This window comes from Nyctereutes procyonoides, unplaced genomic scaffold (assembly GCF_905146905.1).
Source record: "Nyctereutes procyonoides isolate TBG_1078 unplaced genomic scaffold, NYPRO_anot_genome, whole genome shotgun sequence".
NCBI lineage: Eukaryota > Metazoa > Chordata > Mammalia > Carnivora > Canidae > Nyctereutes > Nyctereutes procyonoides.
This window is the reverse complement of record NW_026575141.1, coordinates 15,497,020-15,523,265: the sequence shown is the minus strand read 5'-3', so window position 1 is coordinate 15,523,265 and position 26,246 is coordinate 15,497,020. Positions and strand designations below refer to the sequence as shown.

Below are 26,246 nucleotides of genomic sequence, written 5' to 3'. Positions count from 1 at the left end.
ATTTTCCCAATTTTAAAACATTGAGATTTTTCTTCAGCAAATTTAATGGAGGCCACTGATTAATTTATTATTTAGTATATACAATGTTTAAAAGGATACAAAAAACATAGAAGCTAGAAATCCAATTAGAGAGAAAGAAGTATACTTAAATGGCATCAAGGAGTAAAGGGTATGAATAAAGAAGGTGGTGAAAGGAATCACAGAGACTTTTAAGCTATATGAGTTTTATTTCTTTTAAAGATTTTATTTACTTATTTGAGAGAAAGAAAGCATGCGCATGAGCAGGTGGAGGGGCAGAGGGGGAGAGACAAGCTGACTTCCCTCTGAACCCCAAGCCTGATGGGGGACTATATCCTAGGACCCTGAGATTATGACCTGAGCTGAAGTCAGACGCTTAATGGACTGAACCACCCAGACGCTCCTTGGTTATATGACTTTTAAGTTACATTTGGTACACTGACATCATGGTACATACTCTATTTAAAACTGGTCCCTGACACATAGTTGATGTTACCTAGGTTTAAGGGCACAAAATTCCAAATGAAGAGAGGTCTTTTATAAGAGAAGTTCTTTGGTAAGTAGATCTAAAGTCTGTTTTTTCCAACTCCAATCTATTATAATGCACCTATTAATCTTGTAACCATGCAACTGTGTTTTTACCTTTTAAGAAAAGGTTTGGAATGATAGTTAATTTCCTTCATTTTATTTCCCCCATCAGAGTTCCTCATCTAAAGAATTCTGGACACAGAAAACTTATTTGAGGAACAATTTTTAAAATTTTCTCAGTGCTCTATACAATTAATACTGTTTTAGAAGCCTAAGGGAGATATAAATTAATTTCACACAAAAAATACAGGCAACATCAGCAGCACTTGGGAAATTATTAGAAATAAAAACTCTGGGCAGCCCAGATGGTTCAGTGGTTTAGCGCCGCCTTCAACCCAGGGCCTGATCCTGGAGATCCGGGATGGAGTCCCACGTCCGACTCTCCCTGCATGGGGCCTGCTTCTCCCTCTGCCTGTGTCTCTGTCTGTCTCTCTCTCTGTGCGTCTCTCATGAAGAAATGAATAAAATAATAATAATTTAAAAAAAAGACGAGAAATAAAAACTCTCAGGTTCCACCCCAAATTTACTGAATCAGAAACTTGAGGTGTGGGCCAGCAACCTGCACATTAACAAGCCCTCCTAGTGATTCTGATACATGCTAAACTTTGAGAACCTCTAGCTTAGAACATTAAGGTTTCATTTTCTCAAGGAATATCCGTTGAAAAGGCTACTAAACTATAATCCTTGAGTATAAGAACCCTATTATTTTGCACTTTTGACCACCTTATGTATCATTATGTGGCATTTAATCCACATTCAAAGGTTGTGTATTCACGACCCTTAAAAAAGTCAGAAGTAACACCTCCTTCCAAGTTTCTGAAGAATGTTTTTCTTCATTCCATGACACCAAGTTCTCAGTGCGACCTCTCTTTCTTTTCTTATTCTCCCCATGCTATAGAAAAGGTAATTTTTTTTCAATCAGAATATCGTATCCTTTTACAATAATTCTGTAGATGTCATGTCAAGTCACTTTTCAGAGCAAGAAAAACCCTCAGATTACAAATGATCCTTAAACAACATGGGGGTTGGGGTGCTGAACCCTACACAGTCAAAAATCCACTTATAACTTTTGACTCCCTAAAAACATAACTAATAGCCTACTGTTGAGTGGAAGCCTTACTGATAACATAAACAGTTGATTAACACGTATTTTACGTTTTATGTATTATACACTATATTCTTACAATAAAGTAAGCTAGAGAAAAGAGAATGTTATTAAGAAAATCCTAAGGAAATCCATTTACAGCACGATACTGTATTTTTTTTAAAAATCTGCATATAAATGGACCTGCACAGTTCAGATCCATGTTGTTCAAGGGTCAACTATATTTATCCAAGTGTATCAATTTCCAAGCAAGAAAATTGAGGCCTATAGACATCACATGACAAGCATATCCTAACAAAGGTAGACAGACACCAAAGGATAACATTATCTCCAGCCATCTCTACCTGGCTTGAGTCAAAGTATCTCATTCAACAGATTAAAATAAAGTAAGGCATTAGAATGACTGAAAGAGATAGGGATCCCTGGGTGGCGCAGCGGTTTAGCGCCTGCCTTTGGCCCAGGGCGTGATCCTGGAGACCCGGGATCGAATCCCACTTCGGGCTCCCAGTGCATGGAGTCTGCTTCTCCCTCTGCCTGTGTCTCTGCCTCTCTCTCTCTGTGTGTGTGACTATCATAAATAAATAAAAATTAAAAAAAAGAAAGAAAGAAAGATATAGGATAATCTTTACTTTTCCAACTGCTCTCTGGAAATAAAAATAAATACATCATCAAAAACCATCATTGCTTTATGTATTTACTGGCAATAGTGATCCTCTTTTCTCATTCCATGCTGTATATACTAACTGGAAAAAAGGACCCTTAACATTAGTAAGAATGCTGTCCAGCTATCTAGTGACATGGCATGCTATGCCAGCCTTGTCCTCCACTGCCCTATCAGTTCAATACTAAATTTCCCAGAAACAAATCTCCAGACTGTTTTAGTAACTATATAGTTTAGATAATGTGGCAATTTTTCTGACCAACATTTATCTTCCTGGTTATACTCCATTCAACAGAGACTGCCTGGAGAAAAAGCCAGTGTAGTTCCTTTGATACTTTGTGTCTTAAGCTGAAAATCATTTTAATTGTACTATAATCTTATTTCACAAGGGTTTTGAGGTAACTTACAGGCAACATACAAAAAAATAAGTTAAGGGGAAATCAGTGCTGTGGAGGGTAGCAGAGCCTGCCACATGGAAAAATATGAGCTTTGAAACCATGAAGATCTGCTGGGTTCAAGTTTTAATTCTAGTCCTTACTTGCCCTCATTTTATAGGACAGAAACCATAATATTAGGGGGCTCCCTGGGTGGCTCAGCGGTTTGGCACCTGCCTCTGGCCCAGGGCGCGATCCTGGAGTCCTGGGATCGAGTCCCGCATCGGGCTCCTGGCATGCAGCCTGCTTCTCTCTCCTCCTGTGTCTCTGCCTCTCTCTCTCTCTCTGTCTATCATGAATAAGTAAATAAATAAATCTTAAAAAAAAAAGAAACCATAATATTAGTATACTGCCTCATATTGTTGATATATTTTAAGTTTTTAATTATCTTAAAATATAAACTCCTTGAAAGTAGGAATTATGTTTTCTCTATATCTGTATTACTCAATCATACTCACATAGGTGTTTAATGAATATTTACTTAACTAATATGGAATAGATTTTATTATTTTTTTAAGGTAAATTCTATGCCCAACATGGGATTCAAACTCACCACTCAAGATCAAGAGTTACATGCTCCACCCACTGAGCCAGCTAGGAGGTCCTAATATGGAATAGATTTTAATGTATCAGATAAACTTCCTACCTAATAGGTACCCTTGCTTCCAGACCCAACTACAACTATCTTACCTTTATCAAAAGACAAATTTGATCTTGTTCAATTCCATTTAAAAACCTTCCCAAGGCTTCCAGCCCTAAGGAATTAAAGAAAAGTCCCTGCCCAAACCAGAATTTATTTCATCCCAGCCTATTTCTTATAACTCAGACCTACTTCTGAATTACTAAAGCTCATGGAAAACTCTTCCCATACCCCTAATAAGCTCCTCCTTAATAGGCTAACTCCTGCAAGTCATTCAACTCTCAACTCAAGAGCCATTTTCTCCAACAAGTTCCCTGATCATAGCTTCTCAACCCTCAACTAACATAGTTAGATGTCCTGCTTCCTGAGTTAATACACTCAATTTACCATGTAATATCATAATGAAATGTTTAATCTGCTTCTCCAATTATCTGGTAAACTTTCTGTAAACAAGGGTCACATCATACAGAGTTTTATATCCACCGTTTACCATAGTTATCAGCACATAAAACACCCTTAACACTACTTATTGAACATAAGGATAAAGTCTGGTTTTTAAAATCATTAGTTTCCAATTTGAGAATATAATCATGTTTATTTTCCTGTGTACCTACCTGCAAATAACTCCAAAAAAACCCTCAAAGCAGTCCTAATAGGTTAAAAGAAAGATTCTGGGGCCTTATTCTACACATACATTTATTGTAACACAGAAAGCAAAATAAATATTATTATTTTCAAAGAACAGAGAAAATATTTCAAGGGAACTTGCTATTTTGGGGGATCTGCTTTGTCTTGGCCTCATCATCTCCCAGAGGTTACAGTCATCAAACTGGATTTGATCCTCAATTAACACAAGCAGAGCAATGAATGATGAAAGAAGAAACAGAAGGAGGTTGCTTCTCAGCCTGAATGCCATCTGGGACAAAAGTTGACAAGCACCTGCTACAGATCACTGAAAGAAAGACAAATGAGCCTGAATTCTAGATAGCATTGTGGAAGCATCATAACAGCTCTTAATGGCCTATCTCTAATTTCTCATTACTTAAGGAAAATGATACTAATTTGTTTATGCTATTTTTTTTTATTTCTGGGGCAACTAAACATGATTCCTGATTGATAGCAAAGACAATACAAAGAAGAAAATTTAGGAAAATGTTTATATTACTTGAGACAAGAGAGAGATATTCTCAAGACAGGAACAAGTAGAAGCCACAGAGAAAAAGAGACACAAATGACTATATGATATACCCCCCCCAAAAAAAAAAGATGACAAATGATGCCATAAACTAAGACAAAAAAAAAAAAAAGACTGACAAAACACATTTGCAAACATAAAAGATTACATTGATAACATATCAAAGAAAACTAAAACATTGATAAGGTAAAAAATCCAAAGGAAAAAATGAGTAAAGATATGAATGAGCAATTCAAAGAACTGAAAAACCAAAAGGACCAACTAATATATCAAAAGATGTCCAGCTTCACAAAGTTAATGAAATGTAGAATTAAGCACAAGAAACTTTTTACTTATTTTATTGCCCAAAAAAAATCAGGGATAGTTTGTGGGGGAAATACCCTCAAACACTAATGATGGCAAGAAAAATTTTATCAGCATTTCTGAAAATATAATCTGGCATTATTTATTAAAATTAAAATGGCATGTACTATATCCAAGATATTAATTGCAATATTGTTCATAATAGACTAGAGACAACCTAGCTGTCCAAAAGGAACACATGGCTTCAGCTATCTATTGCTACACCCCAAGCTTAATGCCTCAAAACAATTACATTATTTCTCACAATCACGTAGGCTGGCTGGGCAGGGGTTTTTTTTTTTTTTTTCCCCTAGTTTTTTTTTCCTAGTTTCACCTCTGGTTCTTACTGTGGGTACACTCAGCTAAAGAGTGAGCTGGACCAGCAGATCCAAGAGTGTCTATTTTCATGTCTGTTGGGAGATGCTATCCACTGGGGAGTCCTGGTTCATTTCCAAGAGCCCTGCCATCCTACTATAGACTAGACCAGCTTCCTTACATGACAATTGCAGGAAATCATCCCTTGAAGGTCTCTTAAGGACAAAGCTCCAGATCTCATATATCACTTCCACCATATTCATCAGTCAAAACAAATCACAGGGTCAACCAAGACTCAAAAGATGGAGACATATATTCTGCCTCTAGAGAGAAGCAACAAAGCCACATTGCAAAGGGGAATGAATACCAGGATGGAAGGAATTTATGATTGTTAATCATTCACAGGTAGGTAGGGGTGTGTGTCTAGATGTACACATACACAACGAAATACTATATAGTCATTAAAAAACAAAGTGTAGAACATTTAATATAGGATGCTATCATTTTTATGTGGGGAAATTATGTGTATGTTTCATCATATATTTGTGTACTTATAAATCCTGGAAATATGCTTAAAAATTAACTAATGAAATACTGGGCTATGCGAAGTAGTCTGCATGCTGGCTGAGGATAAAGGGCACTGAGGGCATGTTAGGAAGGCCAGAAGAGCTGTGAACCAACTAGCCGGAGGCAAGGATAATGGGTGTTGTGTGGAGATGCACTGGTGCAGACAGTTGTCGGCCCACTCAGGGGTTATAGATCCACAAAAAGGCACAGGTCAGTAGGCCCAGCAGTCATTCGCTAGGGTGGTAGAAGATGGTCTACATGGCAGGGAGAATGGTAACACACTGAGTAATTAAGTCAAAACAACTGGGCAAATGATAATTACACTGAGGCTAATGTGAAGCCAAGTTTTCTACTGCCAGAGAAGGCATTTATAAGTGTGGAAAGGAAGAAGGCTAGAAAGAACCCTGGAGTATTACACTGAAATTGAATGTAGAGGGACAAACTTATGCTTTAATAATATACACACCTAGGTACAGAAATAATTATGAACATACATGTGTTTATTATATATGTGTGTTTATACAAACCATACTCATAGTCATACATTTCCTAGTTCCTATAAGTAATGACACCCCAGTAGCAATGAGCACACTAAACCCCTAAATCTTTGTTTTTAAATACCATCTTTTACAAAAACAAACAACAATAACAAAGACCAAACAGGATTCCTTGGAGAAATGGCTGATTCCAGGGCTAGACCAGGCAAAGTACAGAATGAACAAGGAACAGCATGTTCTGCCAGAAACGCACAATGAATGAGATGGGAGCATGATAAATAGGCATAGGAGCCAGCTTGAAGGGGCTCCCACAGGCTAAATCAGGAACAATTTAAACAGCAAAATGAGTAATAATAGTAACAAATGACAACAAATTAAATAAAACAGAAATCTATGAGTTCTTACTGATTTAATAAACAAATAATTAAATGAGGGAGAAAGGAAAGTTCCACTTTATGATAAAATCCCAACTAACACAAGGAGAAGGAATGAGAAAGTAATATCATTTGGCGATTATCATAGAAGTGGTTAAGGGGAGCGTCTTCACTGATACCCACATTAAGGCTAGTTACTAGAAATGTTTGACAAGAAACAAGATCCTGGCCTAATTTTGGAATATCTCTCCACAAATACTCATCAAATACAAAAGGATTACCAATATGATCAAGGTTTTAATCCCCAGCAGTGGCAAGGCTGACATCATATGCCTCTGGATGCAAAGTACTAAGAAGGGCACAGATCTAGTTCTGTGGTATTCCTGCCAGGAATGCATGAACTGATTGGAGTCATGAGGAAATATTACACGAAGCTAGGTTCAGGGTCATCCTACAGAATGAAGGGCCTTGTACTTTCTAAAACTGTCAAGGACATGAAAGATAGGGAAAAATGATGCTGAAGAAGTCTGAAGAAACGTGATGACTAAATACAAAATGTATTCCTGCATAGAATCCTGGGTCATAAAAGAAAGAGAGGCTGCTCCAATTGTCGATGAAATATGAACAGGTTCTTTGGACTAGACAGTAGTGTTGTATGAATGCTTATTTTCTGATTTAGAGGGTTATATGTCAGTTATATTAGAGAGTGCCTTGCTTTTGAAAAACAGACACTAGTGTTTACAGGTAATGATACACTGTGTCTGCTGCTTGCTCCAAAAGGTTCAGAAAAAGACTGTAATAATGGGTATGTATGCATGTATTTTTATGCACATATACACACATATATGTAATGTATGTATGGAAACAGAGAGAAAGCAGGCAATACAAGAAATGCAGTAAAATATTAACAATGGAGAAATCTCAGGGAAGTGGGTTAAGAGTTCTTTGCCCTGTTCTGGCATCTTTCCGTAAGTCAGAGAAAGTCATCTTTTCTGTAAATCATCTTTTCTGCCTGAGGCCAGGAAATAGAATAAAAACCCTGGCTTAATATGTTTATTTATATCCTTTCCTTTACAATACTCTGAGGGGATAGATTAAGAAGGAGGACAATGTTTTTATGCTTATTTGGAGAAATAGTTTTAAATGAATTTCTTTTTTAACTTCATGGATTTTCAATAGGCATATTACAGTTCAATGAGGAAAGGAATCTTGACTTACTCATTTTTATGGTCCTAGCACCTAACACATTTGTAATTTAGTCATTGTTATGTACCTTACCAGGAATTCCCAATATTATTCCAATCAAAAATAGTGACCTGAGTATTAAGAACTCTGCCACATGGGAAGGAAAAAACTGTCTATGTCAAGTTATAATATGTCTGACTAAGAGCAGGAAAACATCAAGGATTACCTTTCTTAGGAACTTGACGGAGGAATAATTATCTGTTCCAAAAACAGAAGAGTGTATAACCAGTAGCAGAAGCCTTGACCTAAAGAATGGCAAACTGTTGAGGGTTTATGGTAAAAATAAAACAAACAACAAAAGTAGAATAAAATGTTTAGAATACAAATGAAGTTCTTGGAGAAAAGACGAGACAGAAGAACATTTTTTTTAAATGTGAGGCTCTGAAAAATGATTAGATTGAACTATATTAAATTGCTGATAAAGCATATATCCTAATAGTTAAAAACAAGATCATTTTAAAATCTGAAGGAATACATTTTCACTGCAGAAACCAAAACTCTCCAAGATATTAGACAGTTATCAAAATTAAACTCAAAAGATTACATATAGCTCCAATATCATATCTTTCCTGGAGAATACACACATTTTTAAGTACATTTTATAAGCTGCTGGTCCCACTGTTGAACTAGAAGAAAAAAAAGTTCTAGGTGCCTGGAGATCTATATTACAATTAACCATAAGGAACTTCAGAATTGTCTTTTCTAAAGTATTAGATTGATAGTATATAATTTGTCTGCTTTAGAAAATAAACAATATTAATACCTTATGAAATGAGAATTTATTCAAAGCATTAGTAGAGGATTAAAAATTGTTATAACATATTACAACTTCTTTTTCTTACAGAGGAATCTTAAGGTTGAATCTTTTCTCATATATTATGAGTAAAACAACATTCAATATTACTATAGATAATAATCTATGGTTTTTAAGTGGAGATAAAATACTTTTTTAGAACCAGTGTAAGAACTGAATGAAATTATGTATATAAAGCATTTAGCATGGTAGTTAGTATAAGTTAAGCACTCAATAAATGGCATTTAGTGTATTTATTCTTATAGAAGGATATGAAACAAGCCCAAAGTACAGCAAAGTGACTTCAAAACCTATTAGAGATGTCTGTAAAAGCAGATGGATAGAATCACAGTCAAATATCTAGACTGGCAAATTCAATGAGGAAAGGAATCCTAATGTATTTATACTTGTAGTCCCAGAATCAAACATAGTGCCTGGCACCTACAGCAGGCATTCAATAAAGGTTTACTGAAATGAAGTGAGTATGAAAGTAAGTTACCTGCAAAAGAAAAAAAAGATAGTCTGAGATTGTCTGAAAAATAAACTTAAGAGTCCAAAAATTGTTATTCCCTAAGCAAATCACTTTGAGAAAGGAAATAAGATATATAAGCATTTTTTAAAACAATTCATTGGGACCCCTGGGTGGCTCAGCGGTTGAGTGTTTGCCTAGGGCCCAGGGCATGATCCTCGAGTCCCAGGACTGAGTCCCGCACCGGGCTCCCTGCATGAAGCCTGCTTCTCTCTCTGCCTGTGTTTCTGTCTCTGTGTCTCTCATGAATAAAAAAATAAAAGTTTAAAAAAAAATAAAATAAAATAAAAAATAAAACAATTCATAGAAACTCCTCTCAGACTGGTTTTTAAAATAATGATTGAGCCACTTTCAAATCTATATTGGCAAATGTGTCACATATAAAGTCTAATATCACAGAAAAGTATTTTTAAATTTCATCTAAATAAATGTTGTGTCCATCCTCAATGAAGGAAAAAGTACCCAGAGCATTGAGGAATCTTTTCTAACTTCCATTCTAGGAGACTAAGATAAGCTTAATTCAAGTTCTTCCATCTATTTATATATGAAAGCTTGAACTTTTACTTACAAGTACATTGTAAAGACACAGGTTTCACTTTCACAAGTTCAACTGCACACTCCAGAAAAGGAAGAAGAAAGAAAGAAAATCAACTCTCAAAAGTGGGCAGTGCAATAGGAGTACAAAAGAATAACCAAAGAAACTTTTGTCTCAGCAGCCACTGTTAGAACTCACCGTTATGGCATAATCTGCATGGTTTGGGGACATTTTCATATTGAAAACTCAAAATTCCCAGTGCAGTCGGCAAAGGAAAAAGTGTAACGTGAAATACAGTGCTATCTTCCTCACCCTACTTCCAAAGATAACAGGGATCAATAGACTTAAAAAAAAAAAAAAAAAAAAAAAAACTTTTCTAAGTTACAGCCCATCACCTCACCCATATTTGGAAACTCATCAATTTTACGAAAAGCAACACCTTTAATAACATACTCAACTCTGAACTGTGCTTGGCTTCGGAAACAAACCAGTAAAGTATACTTCCAGACAGACAGCTGGAGCTACATCTCCTGAACCTACTTAAACTAAAATCTGTGAACAATATAAAGTTACAAATCAAATAGCCCCAAAACAAGTGCTAAAAGAAGGGTTTGAAAAGAACCACAAGAATCATTAAACACATCTACCTTTTTTAACACAATGACTACGTTTCAGGAAAAAACAAAACAAAACAAAACAAAAAAACCAACACTACCAGTTTATATTACAGAACAGTTTACAGAATGGTTAACAAAGAACCTGCAATACACAGAGTAAAATTATTCTTAAATTATTATTCGCTTCCTATAGAGCCCTGGAAAGTGTCATAAGTAAGAAGATGTGTAACAGCTATTGTTCAGTCACAGAAAAGCATTACAATTATTTTTAAATCTAACTTCTGGAAAGTTCTGCAGTGGTAGTTCAAAAAGCAAACTACATTCAAAGAGGAAAAAATGCCTCGCCCGAAATCTGAAAATACACACTGGATATTCACAGTTAATTTCTTTTTTAAACTAAGAAGCAGTAAAGTCATAGGCACAACAGTGTGTAACATCTGCTGGTAGCTGATCCAAATCTGTAAAAAAAAAAAAAAAAAAAAAAAAAAAAAAAAAAGATCTCTCTGAAATTAACGACTAAAAATATTATCTTACCAAAAACAATCTGATATGATCTTTAAAAATCATATGTGTTTTTTAACCCCTGACAATGCAAAACTTTCCAATATAAATTCTTCCACATCACACACATGCACACACTCTGTAAATTTACATCTACTAAATGTAAATCCAAAACACTAAAAATTTAAAGGCATAAAAACGTACTGGAAACATGAGGCTTTTGTTTTACATTCATTTCCTTAGATAGCTTTTCTGGAAAGGGTCTTCATTCCAAAAGAAAATTGTTTACTATATCAATTCCGTGTGAATAGACTTTGTGAGACTAATTCCTAAAACCTCCTCAGGAGATGCTTAATTAAGGCTCTAGTTCCAATTTCCTGCGACTCAAACGGCAACGTACAGAAAAGAGCTTATACACAATCAAGAAGGGAGAGGAATGCAGGTCCAGGGAGCGACCACTCTTTTGTTTTGGTGGCAGACGCTGCAAAAATAAAGGTCCATCGGAGCTATCTGCACCTATCCCCACCCATCACATCCCTGCAGAGCACTTTCACCCATCCGCTCAAGACCCTCTAGTCCACGAGAGTCGCCGAACCCGCGGCTTTCCACGTCCCAAAGGACGGGCGGGGGAGGTTGCCGGGTCTGGGATACAGAGAGAAAAGGAGGGAGGACACAGGATCTTTGAGGACAGAGGGACAAGGAGATGCATCTGGCTGAGGGGGATGAGACGCGCCACTGAGACCCTAAAAATTCGCTGGGAGAACAGCCCCACGGGACCGACAGAGGATGCTGCCGGTTCCGAGACGGGGACAGACAGACAGGGGTACAGTCTTCTATAAGAAGAAGGCGACACATTAGTGGCAGACCCGGCAGGGCGTGAACTAGGCAGCGCTGGATTCGGAGCCCCAAGAGGGCGGAGATAGCCTCACTCACACTCGGACGGTAAAGCGGGGACTTACGGTTACTTCCCGGGCTGAGGGTTAGGGCCGGGTGGACCCCGCAGCTCCGCAGTTCTGCCGCCGCCGTGGCCGCCTCTGCCTCTCGCGCCGAGCAGGTGACCTCAGGTGCCCTCCCCGCCCCACCCACCCAGGCGGGCGCCCCCTCCGCGCCGGCCCAGGTGCACCCGCCGGGCAGAGGCTGCTGGGGCTGAGAGTGCGCACTAGAGGCCCGCGAGGAACGCTGCGTGAGACCGACGCGCCCGCGACGAGACTCAGACTGGGCGGGCGCCCCCCATCCCTCTCGGGCCGCCTCGCCGCCTCACTCAAGGGAGGGGTAGAGGGGGCGGTGGCTTTTGCCTCCGCCTCGCGGTCAAGTCCGCCTCATGCTCCAGCCTAGCGCGCGCGCACGCAGCCCCGGCCGCCCTCCTCCCCTCCCCCGCCGCCGGCTCAGCCGCTGGCGTGCCGGCCGCTGCCACCCGTGTCCTCGAGCCGCCGCCACCAGCCCCAGACAGCCCGCAGCCCCAGCGGGAAGCAGCAGGAACGGCAGCCGCTTGTCCGTCGACCCGGAAGCTCTTCCGCGGCCCACCGCGACGCTGCAAAGGGTGCCACCCCGGAAGTGGTTTCCTCGCCCCGGTAGCGGCGGGATGGAAAGCAAGGGCCTCTGAAGACCTGGCAACGCCTGATTTCGGGAGTGCTAATCATGCTGAGGAGCGCGGAGAGGGAAGGACAGTAAGGAACTAGTCGGCCAAAGTTTCTCCGGGCCCAGGGACTCTGGCGCGTTTTGGGAAGCGCGGCTGAACACGCCAGGCGGCTTCTGGTGGCCACCAAGGGTTTTCCTGCCACAGGAAGTTAGGCCTGGCCGCTGGGAAACGGAGGAATGAGAAAGCGGTGACGGCACCCCGCCCCGCAGGTGACTGTCCCACCCAGGGAGCTGAATGTAGCGGCCCGGGAGGCGCTCGGCCGCCCTCACGGGTGAGACGACGAGCGAGAGCCACACTCCAGCGAGAGAAAGAAAACAGAGGTGGGAGGCTGAACTGTCTCCACATCTGGTTTCTCCAGGCAAGGCATTCATTTCTTACATGTAGTAACAAAGAAGCCCAAGCCACTTTTGGGGGGCGGCTCTTTGAGCTAAGAGGCGTGCACGGCCTTTCCAGGTAGTGGATGTTGATGGGTGGCGGCAGAGGAAAACCCTGGGCAGGGAGGTGTTGTGGGTTTTGTTTTCTGTTTGTTTGTTTGTTTGTTTTTGGTCATTTCAGGGAAAGCGATTCACAACTTGTTATTCCAGCTCGCCTATCTACACTTCTTTCCATCTTTTGAGGCATTTGGCTCTTTGCTTTTTATTCATGGGTTTTTTTGTTTTTTTTTTTTAATCTTCAAAAGAAATCTTTGATGCAGCTGGCCTGACTGAGGATCTCACTCCCATTCCCTTCTCACTCTTTCGGAGAGCTTGTGTGCCTTCACAGTTTCTGTTTGCAAATGCTTCGTTCTCTCTGCATCTACAGTCTCTTAACTGCTTTGAAGGCCTCATCTTATGGGGGGAAATGCCGAAAATTGAAGTACGTTTTCGTAACAGTATAAAAACAATTCATTCTATGATCTTTTTGCCCTTAGCCCCAAGCTACTGTATTATTAGTTGGTTCCCTTAGAATTGGGTTGCAGAACTACAGCAGCAGCTGATATATAGCATATTTAGATATAGTCTGTTTGAAATCATGCTCTCCCAAATAACCTTAAATAACTTTGGTGTTCGCCGTAGGATTTCATTTGGTTCCCAATGCCAGTATTACTTAGTTTCTTCTCTCTTAGCCAAATTCAGTGTAATTGTCTTCAAAAGCAATTTGCAGATTATTAAATATCTAAAATTACAGAACAGAACGTCACTTAACAGAAAGAAAGCCTTTGAAAATTATCGGTGACACTTGTTGACCCTGATAAGTGATGATTAGTAGAATTGGTTGAGGGACAGGGAGAAAAGCAAGCTGACTTAGAAGTAGCACTGATGGCTATTTTCTATTGTACTTTATTAATACTTCCTCTCTTTGTAGCAAAAGGATGAGATTTTTATGGCCAACAAATAAATTCCTCTAGAGGAATTCTTCCTGACATTTAGTTGCCATCTCTTCTCTTTAATGTTATAATGCTTTGAAATAGTGACTTGTTCCTGGAGAATGCAGAAGGATCAAGTAACTTAGCTACTCCACCTCAGCTTTTTTTTTCTGTAAAATGGAGATAATAATATTATCTGCCTCCATCAGAGTTAGGGGGAAAATGAATTAATATATGTAAAGTACTTAATATAGTGTCTAGTATGTAATAAGCATTGTAGGTGTTAGCTATTCCGATTATTTTACAAACATTAAATTCTATATACAGAAAACAAAAGCAATAAAAATTTAAGGACTACTTGATAAAATCACTTTGGTTGGCGGGAATAAAAAATATTTGATAAAAAAAATATGATTTTCAACTATGTGGACAGAAAGGTTTTGTGTGTTTGGCTTGGTTTCATTATTTAAAGCTGGCACGGATTTAAATGATTAAGAAACATTGCTTAAGGATGGAAGAAGGTGGATCATTTTCTGTCTCAGGAATGTTTTACAGGGATCTAAGATAATGTCCCATTTTTTGGTTTTTATTTATGAACATACACTTTCTGATCATTGCTGATAATTAGCATATACTTTGCAAACTGGTAAATCCTCTTATCAGCTTTGACTTCTGCTTATTACATTTACAATGCCCATATTCATTTACCAAATCTTCTCTTTTTCTCTGGTGGAAAAGGTTTTAGTTTGTTCTTAAGTACTCAATATAGCAAATGATTTTATTAAAGATATTATTTACGTTTTGTTAAACAGGATTGTCTGCTATGGCAAAGAAATGCTAACAAACCGGCCCCATGGGGACAAAATGGCATTTGTATCCCCCCCCCTTCCCCAGTCATAGTGACAACTAGAAATGCCCCTACATATTTTCAATGATCCCAGGTAGGAAACCAACTCTAATTGTGAAGCATTTCTGCATATTTGTAAGGCCTCATTGCTTGGAACAGTATCATTTATGCCTAAGCATTTTTCAGAATAAAATGAGCCATAACAAAACGCCACCTATTTCCTATTGTTACACTTGAACCTTTATCTAAAACGCAGTCTAAACATATTGCTAACTCTAGTCATACCTTTCTCCATAATTTTTTTTTTAACCTAAGTTGGCCAGCATAGGAATTGATTGCTTTAAATTGTGCTTAGAAGACTAAAGATTACTTGATTTCTCTTTTAGGTGTTTAATAGAAAAAAAAGGTTTGTGTAATTGTGCTATATATGTCATACAGTATATTCACAATACAATGCCTTTTTTAAAAAAAAAAAACAAGGGAGATAGTGCTTGAAATACAAATGCTTGTTGGAAATTCCTCAATGGTTACTTAAAATTAGTCTGAGGAAAAAATGTGTGGGGTGTGTGTGTGTGTTTGTTTGTAAAACATATATTGTGAAAAGAATGTTGGAGTTATCTAGGGAATTGATAATGGAAGTGAAAAATATTCATAAGTCATCATCAGAGAGATTTTATCCATTGATCAAATGTTTTTGACTCTGTAATAGGCATCTTCAAAGAAAATTATAAGGTATACTTTAGCTTATCCAAATGTAAAATATCAAAGTTCTTTCTAAAGATTTTGGAAAGAATGTAATGGCAGCTACCTATTTCCAGGTTCCAAACTATTAACAATATGACATTTACTTGTGTCGTTTATGGAAAGTAAGTGTGTAGTATTCTGAATTATTATTGCAGGTAATTACTTGCTTAGTATTTACAAGATATGTTATAACCACATCACCTTTTTTTAGGTCCAAAAGTTAGATTCTTATGCAGGCTAGACATATAAAAAGTATGTATCTCCATTAAAATATTTTTACTTTTCACAGAAAAGGAAAAAGGACCATAAGGAAATCTTAAAATTATAAGCTAAGGTTTTGAATAGATACAATCATCTCTGGCTTGCCTTTTTGGTAGTATATATATTCTAAGATAGAAAAATAAACATGCTATTTTAAAAATTGTTTTCCAAAGTGATTATGTTGATTATATCTCTTTTAATATTCCAGAGGATTTCTGTGTTTGTTTTGTAAAGCAATGGGAAATCCAGAAAACATCGAAGATGCTTATGTTGCTGTTATTCGTCCAAAGAATACTGCCAGTCTCAATTCTCGGGAATACCGAGCTAAGTCATATGAAGTAAGAACAATTTACTAACATTTGATTTGCTACCATTGGATGGCATTTTTCGTTATCATTTTCATTTACGTAAAGTCTTATCATGTCTTCTAAATTCTTGTTGACAACCTAGATCTTGAAAAGGTAGAATTGATGCTCCTAGGTCTCTGCCCATCATTGTCAAATGGTGTGTGTTGCATGCCTTTTGGCCATTTTTCTGTTGATTGATAGGATATAAATTATTAGATATTAAAAGGTAGTCATTTGAGTTTTCCTTATAATGTACAGATTTAGTTTTTAGTACACTTTATTAAATGGCTCTCAAAAATTTTTTTAAAAAATTGCAAAAATCGGTTTATTCCAAATTCCAGTGGAAATATTGTTCTTGGTTATTTCCCCAAAGAAATCTTTTTTTACAGTTCATTTTAAAATATCTCTCTACCTTTAATTAAAGTTTTAGGCAATTAAGTTACTTCTCTCTAGTCCTGAATTGTATTACATATATTAGGAAACGTGATTGAAGCAAAAAAAAACCCTGGAAAACCCTAAAACAGAATTATCTTTTCTATGCAACAGATTCCAAGCATCATAGAATACTTCTGATGTAACCTACATCCAACTAATTTCTCTAGCATGTTGCTTAAAATTGCTTTTGTAAGATTAGTTATCTGAAACTTATTAAAGGATATTGCAGAGGTTGTCAGGAGGCTGCTGTTTCAGCAGTGCTCTGGTTTACTAGTTCTCAATCCTGGCTACACTGTGCATCATCTGGGGAACTTTAAAACTTCTAGTACCAGGACCCTGTTCCCTAGACATTAATAGGTCTGAGATGAAGCTAGGCACTGCTATTGTTTTAAAAGCTTCCCAGGATATTCTGAGGCTGGGGTTAAGGAAAATTGCTGGCTTATTATATTCTAGGGCAAGTAAATTTTATTTTTAAACTTTCTCTCTTTAAATTTTTCTCATCTAAGATTTTGTTACATGAAGTTCCCATTGAAGGACAGAAAAAAAAGAGAAAGAAAGTTTTGTTGGAAACTAAACTTCAAGGCAACAGTGAAATAACACAAGGCATATTGGATTATGTAGTAGAAACCACCAAACCAATTTCTCCTGCAAACCAGGGTATTAGAGGTAGGAAATTTTTCTTCTTCTTTTTTTAAATACAGTTTGCTTTAAATGCTTGTGGAGAAAGATATTTTTAAAAATATATTATGATCAGTTTCTTTTGGGTTGCCTGGCTGGCTCAGTCTTCAGAGTGTGTAACTTTTAATCTTGGAGTCATAGGTCAAGTCCCATTTTGGGTGTAAAGGTTACTTAAAAATAAAAACCTTAAAAAAAAAAAAAAAGATCAATTCCTTTTTATGTCCCTTTCCATTTAAAAAAACGTCAGGGGTGCCTGGGTGGCTCAGTTGGTTAAGCATCCACCTCTTGGTTTTCAGCTCACATCATGATCTCGGGGTTGTGCAGTGGAACCACCTCCGGCTCTGCACTTAGCGAGAAGTCTACTTGAGATTCTCTGCCTTTCCTCTCACCAACCAATGGATATTCGTGCTCTCTCTCTCAAATAAATAAAAAAATAAAAAAATTTTTAAAAAACTTGAAAAAGACGTAAAAAACTTTTTTTAAGGTGTAGGAAAGCCCTTCAAGAAATAACTTGACTATGGAGCATCTGGGTGGCTCAGTCAGTATGTGTCTTCCACTTAGGTCATGATCCAAGGTCCTGGGATCAAACCCCACCTTGGACTCCCTCTCCTCAGCTGGGAGCCTTCTTCTTTCTCTCCCTCTGTCCCTCCACCCTACCCTGCTCTTGCTCTCTCAAATAAATAAAATCTTAAAAAAAAAAAGGACTATAATTTTTTTTTACATTGAAAAATATTTAAATAAGCTGCAGTGTTAATGATTTGTTCAGTAGAGATAGGAAACCAAGGAGTGGCTTGAAAACTAAGAGAAAATACAAATAATTTTTGCTAGAAGTATAGTTCTCTAGTTAAGTATCTTTGTACTACTATTTTTACTTCTTCAGGACAGAGGAAACTAAAAACCTTGCTCCTTAACTAAGTGAAAATTAAAAGATTCATGGATTAGAGTCCTATAAATTGCCAGGTAGCAGAGGGTTCTTCCTATTTGGGCACAGGAAGAAAACCCTTTCTGAACTGAATTATTGAAATACTTACCTTTGAAAGGTTGAGGTCCCATTTAAAATATTAGATAGTATATAGCCTAGGAAACTTTAAAAATTAATGATAATTTTCTCAGGCTGTAGCCTCACAAGAAATACATAGCAGTTAAAAGTTAGAGAAATTATAAATTATGTTCAAGATTCAGGCATTATTATTAAGAAGCTAAAGCTATTTTCAGTCAAAAAGCTGTTGAAAACAGTTGATGAAATAAAGCAAACCTCTCTCTGCCTACTTTTTGGTTTTTTAATGCTTATTCAGTGTTTTTTCTGTTAATTTTTCTAGAGATTGTCTAATTCATCTGTTTCAGTAAAGAAACTGTTTTTGTTGCAGAGACAGGGCTGAGTCCAGTGATTCGACTTATTATTTTGAGTATTTGTTCCATAGAATAGCTGAACTGTAAGTCTCTGATTCATAATTTTGGAGGTCATTTACCGTATGTTACCCTTCCAATAGGTAACCTCCCCAATGGGGCTCTAAGCATTATAACTCAAGATTATAATAAGTTACTGCATAAATTTACAGGTCTTTGATACACATTCTGAGTTCCACAAAGAATCTCCATTCCCTCATGATCAGATTGACTTTTTAATAAAAAGATCTAGAAATTGATCTTAGCTAAAAAGGGGACTATCTTTGGGGGTGATCCAAGAATGTAAAAGGCTCTTTTTGGATGTCACAAATTTGTCAATCATTTCTACCTCAGTCTTAGACTTCTCTGATAAATTTTCATCTAGACTTGTTTTACTATTGATAAATTGTTACAATCAGAATATATCCTGAGATTAAATTCCTTTTTTTTAAAGATTTATTTTTATTTATTCATGATATACACGGAGGGAGAGAGGCAGAGGGAGAAGCAGGCCCCATGTTGGGAACCCGATGGGGGGACTCGATCCCGGAACTCTAGGATCGCGCCCTGGGCCAAAGGCAGGCGCTAAACTGCTGAGCCACCCAGGGATCCCCCTTGAGATTAAATTCCTGAGACATGTACCCAAATAACATATTTGAGCTAAGACAGAGGAATCATAATTTTTTGTGAATTAGCCAAATTCTACCACTTGATCCATTTCACCCTGAAGGGGGATTAAAATGGTATCAGTGTTAACAAAGATGTCCTCAAGCCCAGAGAAAGGGGTAGTACTCTTAGAAGATTTTCCTGAAGCCTTTAATAAGAGAAACTAAAATGGATAAGTTTAACTAGTTCTATTAATGAGGCATACCACATCCTAACTATCCTATTTATTGAGTTTTCCTAATGTATGAAATATTTTTATAGATTAATAGGATTCTTTATATAAGCATTGTGTGAAAAGCACAAATGAACAAATGACTTTATAACACAAATTTATGCCTTACCTTTTTGTGCAGTGCTGTCCAGTTTATAAAGCAATACCACACTATTTTTCTTAAAGCACTACTACATTTACTTATTAATGAAATTCTTAAATTCGTCCTGTGAGTTGGTATATGATCATTTTCACAACTGTGAATGGAAATGCACATATATGTTGTTACCTGCTAAAATCATATACCTGTTAGTGGAGGAGTTAGCACTAGAACCCTCATTTCCCAGCTTGTAGTCAGTGCTTTTATTTTTTCCCCACAACATATCTCATTACATTTATAATTTGCAAAGTAGGCAATTAAATAATGGATCAGAACTGAGTTTAGGGATGCAGCAAGGCAGGAAAGATTAAGTGGGACAAGACCTCAGTCTAGACGAAAGAAATTGCCTCTGAAATGAGATGTTATTCTGTATCTAACACTCATATTTTGTACAAATGTCCATTTTGTAAAGTAATTGGGGGCTATAACAATAATGGGCCATAATAATCACAAATATTGACTCCATTATTTCGTGGATAAATGAAGCTGCTTGAACTCATACTATCTACCTGTCCATAGAAGACATCCAGCCAGGCTTTCCTACTTGGGTCAGGAACAAGGCTCTAGATTTTGAGTAGGAAGATAAGAAGGGTTGACAAAAATCATGACAAAGGTGTCTAGATGAGAGGTTTTAAAGTGCAGGACTTGTAGGTTTTTATTTGTAGCCCCCTTGCGGCCAAATCAGGAAAAACAGACTAAGAATGGAGGTTACAATTCACAACAGTAGTTATAGCCCAGATTTTAATAAAAACTGAAATTGAGGATGGAGGTTGAATGTTAAATGAAGAGCTACTAAACTTTAAGACTTTGCAACTTATAGGGCATCTCGGTGGCTCAGTCAGTTGAGCATCCAGCTCTTATGATCTCAGGATTGTGGGATTGAGTCCTGAGTCAGGCTCCATGCTCAGAGCAAAGTCTGCTTGTCCCTCTCCCTCTGCTCCTCCCCCTGTTCTCTCTCTCTCAAAAATAAATGAAATAATGGGCTGCCTGTGTGGCTCAGTTGGTTAAGTGCCTGCCTTCAGCTCAGGTCATGATCCCAGGGTCCTGCTCAGTGGGGGTCTGCCTCTCCCTCTGCCCCTTCCCCCCACCCCCTGCTTGTGTGCTCTCTCTCAAAAAAAAAAAAATTTACAAATAAATCTTTTTTTAAAACAAGATTTTACAACTTGCAGATACCACCCTCCTTAGCCACCGGAGACTATAGTAATATTCTTACCATCTACGTCCCAGCTAAGTGAGGAAATATATGTCCCTTGACTCCGCAGGATGTCTTGCTGTTCAGCTGCTCTCTCAATAATCTTTAGCTGGACAGTTTTCCTTGCTGTGCAAAGAAAGCTGCTCTTATAGTGAGTCAAGACCCAGACCATAAATCTACTGGTTCATTGTCCGCAGAGTGATTTGCATTATTATCAGAATGAACAGTTTTTACTAGGGTGTATAATAAAATTGGTATTTATATATTTTAACTCCTCTTAATGCTGCCTTTAAAATTTTTTTTTAGTTCTCAAAAACAAAAATGAAAAAAGGACAAACTAAAAAACAGTCTCTTAACTACAGAGAACAAACCAGTGGTTACCAGAGGGAAGGTGGGTGGGGGCATGAATGAAATAGGTGTAGGGGATTAAGAGGATACTTATCTTGCTGAGCACTGAGTAATATATGGAATTGTTGAATTGCTATATTGTGAACTTGAAACTAATACAATGCTATATGTTAATTGCACTGGAATTAAAATAAATTTTTTTCTAATTCTTGAGATAATTTTTAAAATTTAAAAGTCCATTTTTTTATCTTTACTGATTTTTAAAAATGGTTAGGAAAACGAGTGGTACTAATGAAGAAATTTCCTCTGGATGGGGAGAAGATGGGCAGAGAAGCAGCCTTATTTATTGTTCCATCAGTTGTCAAAGGTAAAAGTCTAAGTTTTATCCTATGAATCTTTTTTTTTTTTTAAATTTTTATTTATTTTATGATAGTCACACAGAGAGAGAGAGAAAGAGGCAGATACATAGGCAGAGGGAGAAGCAGGCTCCATGCACCGGGAGCCCGACGTGGGATTCGATCCGGGGTCTCCAGAATCGCGCCCTGGGCCAAAGGCAGGCGCCAAACCGCTGCGCCACCCAGGGATCCCTATCCTATGAAACTTTATATACTTTAGATGCTAAGTTAAAGTCTACTGAGGAATTTAGTAATTAGCATTTATAGTTACTACTATAATACTGTTTTAAAATACCCATTTTTTAGTAGTTACAATGAGGAAATCTATTACTTAAAAAAAGATATTTTGATTGTAAAGTAATATTCAGCCTTTTGGACTAAACAGTAATGTTTTTGTTTCTGGGTTTGAGAGTAAATAAAGAAGTGAGGAGGAAAGCCATAATTGAAATTAAAAATTTTCAGATTATAAAAAAAAAAAATTTCAGATTATAAAAGGGATTTTTCAAAGGATACGATTAGAAATAGATATTTCAGTATTTTGGAACATTAACAGACTATGATCAGGACCTATTTAGTATTTGGCACTAGAAGGTGTTAATAGTTCTAAAATACTCTGCCTAACAGCTTTGGTAGTATACAAAGAATTTATATCTGAGGTAAAAATTGAATTTGAGCCTTTGACATCCTGGAGTAATTGAAAAATACTAAATTTCAGTGCAGACCTTGCAGCCTACAAATTTTGTACCTTTGGGCAAATCACCTCTTTAAGCTCCAGCTCTATTTGTATCTGCTCCTACTAAGTTCATTGTGCTGGAAGAATTCAGTGAGGTATTGGATGTGAAAAACACTTTGGGGCAGCCCTGGTGGCTCAGCGGTTTAGTGCTGCCTTCAGCCTAGGGCATGATCCTGGAGACCTGGGATCAAGTCCCATGTCAGGCTCCCTGCATGGAGCCTGTTTCTCCCTCTGCCTGTGTCTCTGCCTCTCTCTCTCTGTCTCTCATGAATGAATAAATAAAATTTATTTAAAAAAAAAAACAAACACTTTGGAAACTTTAGTGTACTAGCCTCCTTTAGGGAAGTAATAATACTGATGATAAATTAATGACCCAGTGTGGATATGCCATTAGCTTGCTGCTCACACAGTACTTCTATGTATTTCATTAGCCAGCTCTAGTATTCTACATATATTTTTTTCCAGCCATACTTACACTAAAAAGTACAGTATTTTAAATGTTGTTGGAAACCTGATTAATCAGAGTTTTATAACATTGTTGAGGAAGGGAAAGGGGAAATAATTTCTGCCTTCCTTCAAGAATATAGGTCTTCTAATTCCAAATGGATAAGGGCACAGAACTGGTCATCAATTTAATCAAGGTCTTCTACATCCAAATCTAAAACAATTCATGTTACACTTAACTACTTTGTAAAATATACTATATAATTTTAAGTGAAAAACATGCAATTGTAAACCTTTTATATAATGGCATTATTCATTTTCTTTTTCAGATAATACTAAATATACATATACTCCAGGATGCCCAATTTTTTACTGCTTACAAGATATTATGCGAGTCTGTAGTGAATCCAGCACTCACTTTGCTACACTTACAGCAAGGATGTTAATAGCCTTGGATAAGTAAGAAATGCCACTAAAAATATTTTTTTAATAAATCAAATACAGGTTCATAGTAGAAATTAGCTCCGAAAGAACAGAAGAAAATAATAAAATTAATATGTATATGCTACACAGTGTTAAGTTTTTGAAGTACAATATGAAAATGAAAAGTCCCAAAGACAAGATTGTCCTGGTTTGCTTGCAAAGCTCTTTTTTTTTTTTTTTTTCAAAAATGACAAAGACTGCCCTGGATTAAAAATTAAGATTCCTTGTTATAAAACTACATTTAGTATTTTGTTTTTGTTTTTGTTTTTGTTTTTTTTTTCAAATTGCATTACAACTGCCTTTATTTTCCCTACTACTTTGTACTAGTTCCCTTATTTCCATACTTTATTTACTGCGGTAATTCAGTAGAACTAATTATGTCTTTAAAAATAGTTAAATAAGTGAGTGATTAAGTTCTCTTTCTGTTTTCCCCAATGCTGGGTCAAATGGCTTAAGTTGTTCTGATAGATTTAGTATTGAGTTACTCTTAGCAGTGAACAAATTGTTTAATCCATCATATCTTTGTCCTTCTATAACTACAGAGCTAATGTCACCTCCATCTCAGTGGTTCAAATTTTAAAAGTACTTCATGGTACTTTAGAAGGGGGGTTATTGTTATTATGGTATATACATTTTTGAAAATAATTTGCTGTCTATTAACAAAACTTCTATTAATAGTAAATGAAGTACTTAACGAACACTAGTTAAAAAATTAAAAATCTGAATGTAATATTAGAATGTATCACATATCAGAGTTGGATACTCTACTTTTTTCATCTTCATTTTTGAACTAATACTTCTGTGACCTCTTCTTTCTACTTTGCCAGGTGGTTAGATGAACGTCATGCACAATCTCACTTTATTCCAGCTTTATTCCGACCTTCTCCTCTTGAGCGGATAAAAACTAATGTCATAAACCCTGCATATGCTACTGAATCAGGTCAGACAGAGAACTCACTACATATGGGCTACAGTGCACTAGAAATAAAGAGTAAAATGTTAGCCCTAGAGAAAGCAGATACTTGTATTTACAACCCTTTGTTTGGATCAGATCTTCAATATACAAACCGGGTAAGAGTTGAATGAATTTTGGCTCTGATTTCAAAAGACATCTTATCTCCAATATAATTTTTTTCTAAAATAAACGTACCCATTACTAATTATAAACATTAAGATGACATCTACAGTAGTTGTATTTATATCTATTAACGTCAAGAGTCTAACGCTCTTAAGGGGTTCTTGTTTTTTCTATTTTTCCTTTTTAGGTAGATAAAGTGGTAATAAATCCATACTTTGGTCTCGGAGCTCCAGACTACTCAAAAATCCAAATTCCCAAACAGGAGAAATGGCAGAGAAGCATGAGCAGTGTCACAGAAGACAAGTACTGTTTTGGTTTTACTTCACATTGCTTTTTTAAAACTTGCATTATAATGTTAAAATATTGTTTAAAATGATAATATACAACTAGTATGCAATGTAATCATTGCATAAAAGATTTAGTTTGCAGCTGCTAAGTGATATATGGCTTTCATAGACATGTTTGTTTTGAAACAATTTGTATTTCAACAGTACTTTTTTTAAAAAAAATGTATCTGTTTTTAATGATTAGGGAACGACAGTGGGTAGATGACTTTCCTCTCCATCGAAGTGCCTGTGAAGGAGATTCAGAATTACTAAACCGTCTTCTCAATGAAAGATTTTCAGTCAACCAATTAGATAGTGACCACTGGGCGCCTATTCATTATGCATGCTGGTAAATGGATTACTTTTTTTTCTTAGAAGGAATGAATTCTTAGTTACAAATGTTAGTGCCTCTTTTCAGAGCTATCGTCATTCCAGCCACTTTTTCTCTACCACATTTTGCCTTATGAACTTTCTATATAAATCTTTGATTAGTGTATATATGTACTAATGTTCAGAATATATGCCCCATGGGAAAGGTATCATTGGTATTTTAGACATTACTAGGTCATCCTGTGTCATTATACAGTGTCATTATACAGCACTAGGTCCCTTATTTACCCTTGTAATTTCTGTTGTTCTGTATTGGAGTCATGTTAAGTTTGTTTAACCCTTACTATAAAATTTACATGAGGTAACTACTTATGATGGACATTAATCATGTTAGAAAAGTATCCATTTAGTTCTTTGGGAAGCTGTGGCATCAAAAAACTCCCAGAATCCTTCATTAAATCATGCCATTTCTTTGTTATTACTGTTTTTTTAAGATGAGAGGGATTGGCTCATAAATAAGATTGGGGTTAGCTGTTGCCCTAGTGAGTTGCCCTAGTAGCTTTTGCTCTCCTACTCTTCCCACATTATAGCAACTCTTCCCCTCAGCTAAGTTCTTACACTTTTGTTCAAAGCAGTTATTATTAGCTATGGTTTATCCTTTGGAAAGGATGTAGTGAAGTTATTTACCATTATTTCTTATGGGAAAATTGCTTTTGACTTATTGTTTAAAGTGAATTTCCTTGGCTAGTTTAAGAAGTGCCAATATCATTCCCTGCTTGTTAAATGTCCTCTACTTCTTAGTTGAGCAACATTTAGCAAGATACTTCACTTTTATGTATCTCAGTTTATTTATTCATATGTAGAGGCATTACTTAGATCATTGCTAGAGTTCTTTCCAGCTCAAAATTCTTTTGATTTCACTGATTCCAAAATTTGTGATCCTGTAGCTAAATATAGTTGCTTTTAATACACCTCTTCTCCCTTAAAAATATGCTGTTTCCTTAAAAATAGGCTCCTTCATTCTGTAAATGTGTTCTTGTTTTCCCATTACATGAAATTTTCTACTCATATTTGGAGTTACCCTAAATCTTTTTAAACTGAATTTATAGCTGTTTCTTCAGATTACTAGTAAATATTGGTAGCAACAGGAGTACTGAAAGAAATCACATACCTTACCTGTAGCTAAACAAAAAGTACACCGTGAATTGGGAAAGACAGAGGCAGAGAATTTTAGTTTAGGAA

The 26,246-nt window shown here is 36.8% G+C and overlaps 2 protein-coding genes across 6 annotated transcripts in view; one reads left to right on the top strand and one right to left on the bottom strand.

The window, feature by feature from the left end:
* The window catches only part of ANKIB1 (ankyrin repeat and IBR domain containing 1), a 132,947-nt gene extending 120,501 nt beyond the window's left edge, over positions 1 to 12,446 (bottom strand). For 2 of the 3 annotated variants that reach the window (XM_055307493.1, XM_055307496.1), the window contains exon 1: positions 11,916 to 12,446. The gene's annotated coding sequence lies outside the window, so the exon portion shown is untranslated. Of the gene's footprint in view, positions 1 to 8,147; positions 8,167 to 11,915 lie in introns of those variants that run through there. The other variant, XM_055307495.1, reaches the window with a different exon arrangement.
* Positions 12,447 to 12,530: 84 nt separating this feature from the next.
* Positions 12,531 to 26,246, top strand: part of KRIT1 (KRIT1 ankyrin repeat containing) — a 39,030-nt gene continuing 25,314 nt past the window's right edge. The window contains exons 1-8 of one of the 3 annotated variants that reach the window (XM_055307501.1): positions 12,531 to 12,804; positions 16,001 to 16,130; positions 17,081 to 17,240; positions 21,490 to 21,582; positions 23,117 to 23,246; positions 24,098 to 24,341; positions 24,536 to 24,651; positions 24,880 to 25,023. In XM_055307501.1, the coding sequence (XP_055163476.1) occupies positions 16,029 to 16,130; positions 17,081 to 17,240; positions 21,490 to 21,582; positions 23,117 to 23,246; positions 24,098 to 24,341; positions 24,536 to 24,651; positions 24,880 to 25,023 (989 nt within the window). In that variant the 5' untranslated portion in view covers positions 12,531 to 12,804; positions 16,001 to 16,028. Of the gene's footprint in view, positions 12,954 to 16,000; positions 16,131 to 17,080; positions 17,241 to 21,489; positions 21,583 to 23,116; positions 23,247 to 24,097; positions 24,342 to 24,535; positions 24,652 to 24,879; positions 25,024 to 26,246 lie in introns of all 3 variants that reach the window. The other 2 variants (XM_055307500.1, XM_055307498.1) reach the window with 2 other exon arrangements.